The sequence below is a fragment of the Penaeus vannamei genome, chromosome 38 (assembly GCF_042767895.1).
Source record: "Penaeus vannamei isolate JL-2024 chromosome 38, ASM4276789v1, whole genome shotgun sequence".
In the NCBI taxonomy this organism is placed as follows: Eukaryota; Metazoa; Arthropoda; class Malacostraca; order Decapoda; family Penaeidae; genus Penaeus; species Penaeus vannamei.
This window is the reverse complement of record NC_091586.1, coordinates 867,503-877,502: the sequence shown is the minus strand read 5'-3', so window position 1 is coordinate 877,502 and position 10,000 is coordinate 867,503. Positions and strand designations below refer to the sequence as shown.

At 41.3% G+C, this 10,000-nt stretch overlaps 1 protein-coding gene across 1 annotated transcript in view; it reads left to right on the top strand.

Moving 5' to 3' along the window:
• LOC113815178 (uncharacterized) overlaps positions 1–6,553 on the top strand; it is a 10,300-nt gene extending 3,747 nt beyond the window's left edge. The window contains exons 2-6 of the mRNA XM_070116335.1: positions 1–601; positions 766–938; positions 1,084–1,237; positions 1,354–1,592; positions 2,064–6,553. The exon at positions 1–601 is cut by the window's left edge and continues 755 nt beyond it. Coding sequence (XP_069972436.1) covers positions 1–601; positions 766–938; positions 1,084–1,237; positions 1,354–1,592; positions 2,064–3,408 — 2,512 coding nt within the window. The 3' untranslated portion in view covers positions 3,409–6,553. The remainder of the gene's footprint in view (positions 602–765; positions 939–1,083; positions 1,238–1,353; positions 1,593–2,063) is intronic.
• The last annotated feature ends 3,447 nt before the right edge of the window (positions 6,554–10,000 follow it).

Below are 10,000 nucleotides of genomic sequence, written 5' to 3'. Positions count from 1 at the left end.
TGGTGAGGGCATGACAGGCTGCGTTGTAGTGGACCTACAGGGGAACATGGTTGTCCAGGAGCACAGTGCAGACCAGACCTCTGCTGGACCTTACCTGGTGGAAGAACAACTCTTGGTCCAAGTCACCCAGGAGGCCCAACACCAACAGGCAGAGCTGGCAAATAACACCAGAGTATATGCAGGAGGACCTCAGTATATAAGGGGGAATGCAGTTGATCCAATTTTTAGTGACCTTCAAAGAAAAGGAGTGAGCAAGAAACAGGTAATGGATAAGAAAGAAGAGATTGCAGGCAAAACCAACTGCAAAGCATTGCAGAGCCAGCCGAACTTTGAATCGCGATGGAATTTCCGAGAGGTGCTGGTGAAGCCAGAGTGCCCCTTGATTTCCCTGGGCGAAATACCCGAGGAAGAATTTCTAGGAGAGGAGGACAGTGAGAATGAAGAACAAGGAAGACCGAGAAGGAAGTCAGCAAAGAAGGCAAGACTAAGATGGAAAAACATTCATGAAGTAGATGACATTGGGAAATTGAAAACCAAGAAGCCAAAAAGATTGCAGATGCAGCCAAGAGAGAAAGGAAACTGCATGTTAGAAAAAGTTATGGTAAGCTCTTTCTTTCTTTCTTTTTTCTTTCTTTCTACTCTCCCTCCCTCCCTCCCTTCCCCAAAATATTTTGTATATGGCTGAAATAGAAACTGGTTAAAATTGTTGCATCCATGTTTGTATGTTTCTTTCCTCAATTATGTTTCATCACCTTTCTCCTTCAGCCCTCAATGCCCAAAGAGCAGGCGCCCAGTACACTTCCCTTGTGGGCGCAGCGGCTAACCTCCGTGCGCTTGGTGGATGACATGTGGGTTGTAGGTGTGGCCTCCAGCAGTTCTGTCCTGCATCAGACTCTGGAAGGTCACTCACGCAGTGTTCTGTGTGACTACATCAAAAGGTGGGGCACAGAGACAGTGGCAAGGGCAAAAGAAAACATGCCAGTTGTGTTATCTGATTTTAGGATAATGTGTGTATATATGTATCTATGACTGACCATTTTTACTATACAAGGCTTGTCATCGTACTTGTGTTTCTTTCTTCAGCCATCCAAGCAGCTTGGAACAGAGACACCGCACACGAGCACAAGTGAGCCGCATAATGTGGCATCACCAGAGAATTATGTTTGATGGCGTTCCTTTCACCATTGTGTCCTCAGATGATCTGAAGTGCGCTTTTGGCATGAACTATAAGATTAAGGTCAGTGGTTGGGATGATTGAAAAATTATATGCTTTCTTCAGAAGTTATTTCATTTATACTTTTTTTTTCTTTTATTTATGGATATGACATTCATCATACGTACATTTATCTGCAGAGAAAAGGCACTGATGCTTCAGCTGAAGGGAAATTAGCAACCAATAAAGTGGAGGAGGAGTTTGTTGAGGAAGAAGCTATAGGAGGCTGTACGGAGTTGAAGGAGGCAGGGGGAGAAGGGCATCCAGGAAAAGAGCAGGTCACAAAAATTGCAGACACCAATAACCAGCCTAAGAAGAGGTACAAGGATGTGACTTATACCTCTTGCACGGCCAGGATTACTGTCAAAGTCATTGTCAAGTGAGTGGGACTGTGTTACTCTTTGTATATTGTGTGGTAAGCAACTGAGAATGTTTATTAAAGTTTGATAGAAATGTAAATATTAGGTAACACAAGAAGTTTAGTTTGCCTGAATTGCTTCCACATGTAAATGTTTTTACTTTTTTATCATACATATGAAGGCACTGAGGTCATGTAAAAATTGAAAGGGATTTGATATCAAAAAATAATAATGGAATGAAATTATTCTATTCATTAAAAGACAGATGAAAAAACAAACAAACTTTTAATCAATTTTGTTATACAAAGATTACAGTTTCATTCTTAAACATTAGTACTTCAAGAAGGGTAACATTTCTCCTTTCATCATTACTGACAAAGTAATTTTCTTATTTTTATTGTATGTTTTATAAGCATTTTTTTTCCGTATCTGAACAACAGCTTTAGTAGTAGTAGTGATAAAATCTATTTGTTCGTTTTCTCATCACTCAGATACCCTGGTTATGCAGTATCCCCAAATGCGACTGCCAAAGAGCGAAAGGTGATGCTGAAGGCCCTGCGAAGGGACATAGAACAGGGTCTAGCACTAGAGAAGGAGGAGCTGTACCATGTAACAATGCCCCTCAGTTCCGTCCACAATCACCCGCTACAGGGCAAGTCCCGCGGTGTCCACCCCTCCATTACCAACAAGATCAAGGAGCTCGTCTCAAAGGGAATCACAGCCCCCAAGGTTATAAAGGGTCTCTTAGATGATCATGTGAAGAAGCAGCACTTTGAGGACATGGTTGTTCCCCATGATGATGATAGGGCATATTACCCTCGACTCAAGGATATTGCAAATCTCGTTTATACTCAGTGCAAGAAGATGGGCATATCAGCAAAGAGGAAGGTAGTGCAAGAGCAGCCAGCTCTGGACACAACTCAGAAGAAGAGGAAGAAGCATAAGAAAGCTCGCATTGAAGATGAAACTGAAGCAGAGGGGTCAGACAATGTGATTGGAGACAGCATGCCCTTGCAGGCCTCGACTCTCCAGGAAGCTGTTCAGACATTTTGTACAGATGATCCTGACAGAGGGAGTAGCATGGGGGGAGTGAGTGAGCGAGAGTGTTTGCCGCCTGAAAATCTGACAAGAGACAACTCTGGAGAAGTGGCGAGCTTGGCTGAGGTTGTGCGTGGGCAGCTTGACACCCTTCGCAGTCTGACATACTCCATAACGGAGGCTGGTCCTTTGCATGAAATCTGTCAGTCCCTCCAGATGGTCCTCAATCAGTACATGGGGAACAGCCACCATAGTCTTCCTCTTCCCGAAGGAATGAGTGAGGCCTCAGGCACTGCCACAGCCTTCATCATCCAGGAACCTATGGTTGGCCAGTTATCATCCTCGGCTTCTCCTGCCCAGACTGTCCCAGAGACAACAGCAGATCCTCTTGACATGCCTGATAGGGATGCAGGTGGATCTGGCATCACAGTTAAGGCACGCAGTGCACATAGCATTGGGAGTCAGCAGGTGCGGCAACTGAGACCTCCTGTGGCCCTGCAGTGCCTTACGACCAGCATGGTGCCAACCCTAGCTGTGTCCCAGCTACCCAGAGTCTCCACCCAAACACCACATCAGACGCACACTCATACGCACATCATGACATCACTGCCCACACACAATGCCCCAGCTCCTGCAACCCCATTACATCCCCCTACATACCAGACTCTGGGGCCGGCTGCCTCCCAAGAGGGATCCCCAGCTCAGGTTCATGTGTCTTTGCCACCCTATTTCTACTATGTACAGGAGGTGACAGTCCCTGAGACAAGTCAAAGCTGGACATACACAAGCTCTTCCTAGAGATGTGAGATGCATATGCTAAAGGTATTTATTATAGAAAAAGAAAGATGTGGAATTAATAGAAACGTTTTGTCTTTTTCTAATTAGTCAGTGTGATGACATGAGCGTTTGTGCTTCTCTAGTGAGACAATAAATGAAAAAGCCAACATTACGGGTTCATGGCCTCCTTACACACAAAAGAGCCATTGTACTTCATGTAAGTGTGAATAATTTATGTTTCTTCTAATTGTCCCAGTTCCTGTGAAATATAAGTAATATCAAAATTTGTACTTTCTCCATTTATAGTATTTTTTAGAAACTACATATTTTTTTTTACCAGTAAGGTTTTTAAGATTTTCTTTCGAATGAATGAATGAGAATTGTCTACTTTTTTTGTATCAGTGCCTAGAAGCAAGAGACCAAGACGAATTCTAATTTGTAAGTATATCCCAATTCCAGTTCTTTAGGACAGCTATGTTTCAGCAATTATTATCTTTTTAAAAATTTGCTGTACTTTTAACTTTAAAGGTAATTTATTAGTAGTTATTTATTTATACAATAATTGTTTTTCCCCCATGATTTGGGAGATTCAAATAATACATTTTGAAGTAGACTGTCTAGATGCAACTTATCAGAGTTAGGTGTGTGTATCCACACATGTCCATTAGTTGCTTTATGGACTATCTAAGTTGAACTTTGTGTTATTTTCTTTTCTCTTTTCATCTTTTTTTACATAAACATATGTTGACTATAGATGTTAGATGTCTTGAAAGTCTTATTTTCATATCACATTTATGATGGCTGCTTAGTTGTCTCAGTATTATGATAGGATATGAATATGTGTTGCATTATGCAAGTTGAACCTCACCAGTCCAGTAAGCATGGGACCAAATAGGTGCTGAAGCAGTGGAAAATGTAAGATAAAACATGAACTGTATTTTGTTACAGATACTGATAGAGCTTACACAGGCATAAATCTACTTCATTCTTATTCCGCTTCTTTAAGACAGTTAGTTGTGTGGCACAGGCTGGCTGTCCTGTGACACAGCTGGTCAGATTGCTGACACTTTCCCAAGGCATTGAAGCTGCTGCTCTAGTGAAGTTCAGTCTGATACTATTTTTGCTTTTTCTGTTCCATAATGTAATAGTATACTTCCAAAGCCAACCAAAAACATGTTTTTTCTATGTATTCACATTGACATTTTTGGAGTGTAGTGATGTGTTTCTGGTTTATCCAGAAAATGTACCTTATCCATTTTTCTTCTCAATACAAAAGAGTTGACCAGTGTATAGAAGAAACCAAAGACTTATTTCATGTTTTATGCATTTCTTTAGATGTGACTGTTGTATCATTTTTTACATAACTTTCATTACTTGTGAACAAACTTCAATATCCAGGCCAACAGTGTTTGGCATATGTGATGAGAATTGTTTCACTGTAAACTGAAACACTTTATTCCTGATTTGTTTGATTGTGGGCAAAAGATATAGTGTAGTAGGACGTTTTTCTATGGAATTCTGTGATATCCATTGCAGAGTGTCAGGGTCGGTGAAGTTTTCTTACCAACGCACGAGAACCTATCCTTGTGTAACTCAGTTGTAGCCTTGATCTTAACCCAATATTGCTGGGGAAATGTAGAGTTCACTGTAATTTCATTTTGTGAAATGTCTCTGCTCCACAAGTTCTTAGCCACAAAGGAGTCAATTAGTAGACCTTGTGACCTCTCCTGATTTTACCTTTCCTTGAATTTGTGGGAAAAACATATTTTTTAGTAATGCTATCAATGTTGATGCCGTTATTATTGTCATAGACATTATGATGTTACTGACATTACTAATCCAAAAATCAAGGAAAATGGTAAATAGGTAAAATAGTTAGTACTTGTAATTGGCTCATTGGTGACTTTGTACTTGTGGAGCCACATGTGTGTAAAGAGAATGAAATAATAAACTACAGGCCACCCCTGGCTGCTTTTGGTTTATGTGTGGGTGTGGGTGTGTGGGTATGCATACATATTTATATATATATATATATATATATATATATATATATATATATATATATATATATATAAAATGTTTGTTAAGGTATGAATGGATGGATGAATATATGTATTATATATACACACATTGAGTAAATCTTCCCTTTTTTTCTTAAGAGATGGTATACAGTCTGGCACCAGAATTCCAAGAAGGATAGATTATCCAAAACATGCTTTTGGATGAGTACAAAGCTTTGTATTGCGTTTATATTTATGGTCTGCAACCAATTTTGTATTTAGATTATGAGTCACAAGTTGTACTGTAATTAACTGACCTGAATGTAGCATTACATTTAGATTTTTTAAAACTTTTGATATTACATACTATAGTCATGCCAGTGTCTCCTTTGTCTTCCGATTTTGCAGTTGCTTTTTGCATAGAGAGTTGAGAAGCCTAAACTGTTAATGGAATTGTGCACCTTGGAGCGTGCTTAAATACCTAGCCATGTTACATTTTATTGGACAATAACATTCTTTGTTGGAGAATGAATTAAAAATGTATCATGTTATTAAAGAGTCAGTTGGAACTGGATCTTTGGTGAAGAATATTTTTGAACAGCATTCTTTTTTGGAGAGTGAGTTTGAGGTGCAGTCTGTGTTGAAGAATGATTTGTTTTTTTGTTTGTTTTTTTATGTTGGAGAATGATTATGAGGTGGATTCTTTGTTGGAGAATGATTATGAGGTGGATTCTTTGTTGGAGAATGATTATGAGGTGGATTCTTTGTTGGAGAATGCTTTTTGAACTGCATTCTTGTAGAAGGATGAAGTTGAGGTGCTTGCTGGGGAATAGTTTTGAGAAGTCGAAGTTGTGCTTTTTTTTTGTTGTTGTTGGAACGTGAAATTGAGCTGGATCTCTGTTGGAGTACGATGTTAGGGGCATTCTTTGTTGAAAAATAATCTTGAGATATTTTTAGTCTATTTGTGGGTTTCATTTGCAAAGAGAGAGAGAGAGAGAGAGAGAGAAAGATGCTGAGAGAGATATGGAGAAAATGCCTCCGTCCTACTTGTGAGGCGCGTTGGACAGTGTTTGTTCTTGTAAATGTATTTGTACAAAGTATATTTTTACTTTTATTAAAAAGATGAAAAACAAATTTAAGAAATGGTTAATGAAGAGAAGAATTATTATGGTGGTTTTATTTATTTTCCTCATGTCTCATTCCGTGGAAAATGGGAAAAAATTGTTTTATGAGCAACAGAGATAATTTGTGCTTTTTGTATAATTCTCTGATATGCTGATTTTTTTTAGGGTAATGATGAGATTTCACCTTATTTGAGATTTGAGCATTAATGGTACCCTATCCCATACCCTCCTCCCCCGTACCCACCCTTGCCATACCCTCCTCCTCCCCCATACCCACCCTTGCCATACCCTCCTCCTCCTCCTCCTCCCCCGTACCCTCCCTTGGCATACCCTCCTCCTCCCCCATACCCACCCTTGCCATACCCTCCTCCTCCCCCATACCCACCCTTGCCATACCCTCCTCCCCCGTACCCACCCTTGCCATACCCTCCTCCTCCCCCGTACCCACCCTTGCCATACCCTCCTCCTCCCCCGTACCCACCCTTGCCATACCCTCCTCCCCCGTACCCACCCTTGCCATACCCTCCTCCTCCCCCGTACCCACCCTTGCCATACCCTCCTCCTCCCCCATACCCACCCTTGCTATACCCTCCTCCTCCCCCGTACCCACCCATGCCATACCCTCCTCCTCCCCCGTACCCACCCTTGCCATACCCTCCTCCTCCCCCGTACCCACCCTTGCCATACCCTCCTCCTCCCCCGTACCCACCCTTGCCATACCCTCCCCCTCCCCCGTACCCACCCATGCCATACCCTCCCCCTCCCCCGTACCCACCCTTGCCATACCCTCCTCCTCCCCCGTACCCACCCTTGCCATACCCTCCTCCTCCCCCGTACCCACCCTTGCCATACCCTCCTCCTCCCCCGTACCCACCCTTGCCATACCCTCCTCCTCCCCCGTACCCACCCTTGCCATACCCTCCTCCTCCCCCGTACCCACCCTTGCCATACCCTCCTCCTCCCCCGTACCCACCCTTGCCATACCCTCCTCCTCCCCCGTACCCACCCATGCCATACCCTCCTCCTCCCCCGTACCCTCCTGTGCCATACCCTCCCCCTCCCCCGTACCCACCCTTGCCATACCCTCCTCCTCCCCCGTACCCACCCTTGCCATACCCTCCTCCTCCCCCGTACCCACCCTTGCCATACCCTCCTCCTCCCCCATACCCATCCATGGCATATCCTCCATATCCGTGGCCTTTGCCATACCCTCTATATCTTCCTGAAAGAAGAAAAAATGAAAATAAGAATATAAGGTAATGGGGAAAAATATTGTTGAAAATAATGGTGGATTTTTTTTTTTTTTTTTTTCACTCTAATGGCACCATAATAATACAATGTAATATAAACTATTTTATACACATGGAACTCCATTATCATCTTCATCCAAAATTAAAGCAGGTTGAAATAAGTGAATACGGATAGAAAGCACGAAAAATTGTAAAAAAGTCTTGAAGAACATAATGGATTAATCGTTTGCCCGCCATGTCTTTCCGAGGGGCTACGGGCCTATAAAATATAAGGCAAAAGTTTAAAAGAGTATTGTTACATGTTAATATTACAAAATTACTGACTTTCAAGGCATAGGTTCGGGATATAGGTTTATGAAGAAGAGGGATAGAGAGATGATACATGATAAAGAACGTGAAAATAAGGTAATGGAGATTTGGAGTATCTAAATTACGTTAAAAAGTAATGCTATTGAGATATTCATAAGAATAGAACAGATTCCCGCCACGAACTTTCAAAGTTGAACTACCTATTTTTCTTTCAAACTTCTTTCTTATTTTGAGAACTTTGTATAAGGTATGAAAGTAAGTTGAAGGTAAAACTGAACTTTTTTTGTTTATCAGGCTCAATTCTTCCCGCCTATTCAAATCAATAACAAAAAAGAACAACGATAAAATGAGATAAACATACATAAAATCCCTTCTAATTAAAGAAATTCACAAAAAGATACTGTGGTGCATTTCCTACGAATTACTGAAGCGGAGAAGGCTAGATCAGTAGCAACTCAAGGAAATGTCATGGCGTCTGATTCTATTTTTGGAAAAATCAATTGGTGTTTATTTTGATGACGTCACAAAAGTTACGGATACTTCGTGAATATGGTAAATCACTTGATTTTTTTTTTCAATTTACAAAAAAGTTAAAATAAGGATTTAAATGGTTATATTATCACTGAACAATCCATCAAAACAGACGCCATGACACCTCCTCCAGTTGCTACTGACCTAGCCTTCCCCTTGCTGAAGCCTCGAGAGTAAGGCATCCAGTAAATCGCTGCCACCACCCGTGACAGTTGTTTTAGCCATTACTAATTAACGGCATAACCAGTGTATACCTTTCCTCTCCGCGTAGGCCGGCCGGATCTCCGCTAGGGCTGCCAGGGTGACCAACAGCAGCAGGAGGAGGCGGGGGCGAAACGGGGACTGAAAAAAAGAACATTGAAATCACACAAAGATACTCTCAGATATGATTTAATGACTTTGGTGTTCTGACTGATGCTCGGTGGTTAGGAGTGAGAGGGGATAAAGGAGAGAGAATAAAAAGGAAGATAGAGAGAGATAGAGGTACATAGAAAAAGAGAAATAGTGAACAAGAGGGGGAGAGAGGAGGTGAAAAAAACGACGAAGAAGAATGGAAGCAGACAAGTGAAAAGAGAAGAAAACCTGAAAGAAAGAGAGTGAGAGTGGGATAGCAAGAAAGAGAGAGCGTGAAAAATGAAAGAGAAAAGAATTGAGAAGAAAAGAAAACCTGAAAGAGAGAGAGAGAGAGAGAGCGAGAACGAAAGAGAGAGATAGAAACAGAGAGAGAGAGAGAGAGAACAAGAAAAAGAAAGAAAAAGAGATAGAAACAGAGAGAGAACGAAAGAAAGAAAGAAAGAGAGAGAGAGAGAGAAAGAGAGAAAGGAAGAGAGAGAGAGAGAACGAGAGAAAGAAAGAGAGAGAGAACGAGAGAAAGAGAAACAAAGAGAGAGAGAGAGAGAATGAGAGAAACAAAGAGAGAGAGAGAGAACGAGAGAAACAAAGAAAGAGAGAGAGAGAGAGAGAACGAGAGAACGAAAGAGAGAGAGAGAGAGAGAACGAGAGAACGAAAGAGAGAGAGATAGAGAGAACGAGAGAAAGAAAGAAAGAGAGAGAGAGAACGAGAGAAAGAAAGAAAGAGACAGAGGGCGAGGCGGGAAAGCGAAATCAGGAGGAAATCGGTTCTCGTCGTCTGCTTTCTCAGCAAACATTCAGATACATTTAAAGAGCGGATAAATGCTAAGGAAATAAACTCGACGCAGATTAAACTCTTAACGCTAAAAAAAAAAAAGAAAAAAAAAAGAAAAAAAAAAAAAAAAAAAAAAAAACATAATGAACAAGACAAACAAACCGTTTTATTTTTGTCTGTCGAGTGAAAACGGTGTTAATGCTTATCGGATTGCACATGCCAGTGGCAAACAAAAATTAAGAAAAGAAAACATAAGTGTGTATGTGCATATAC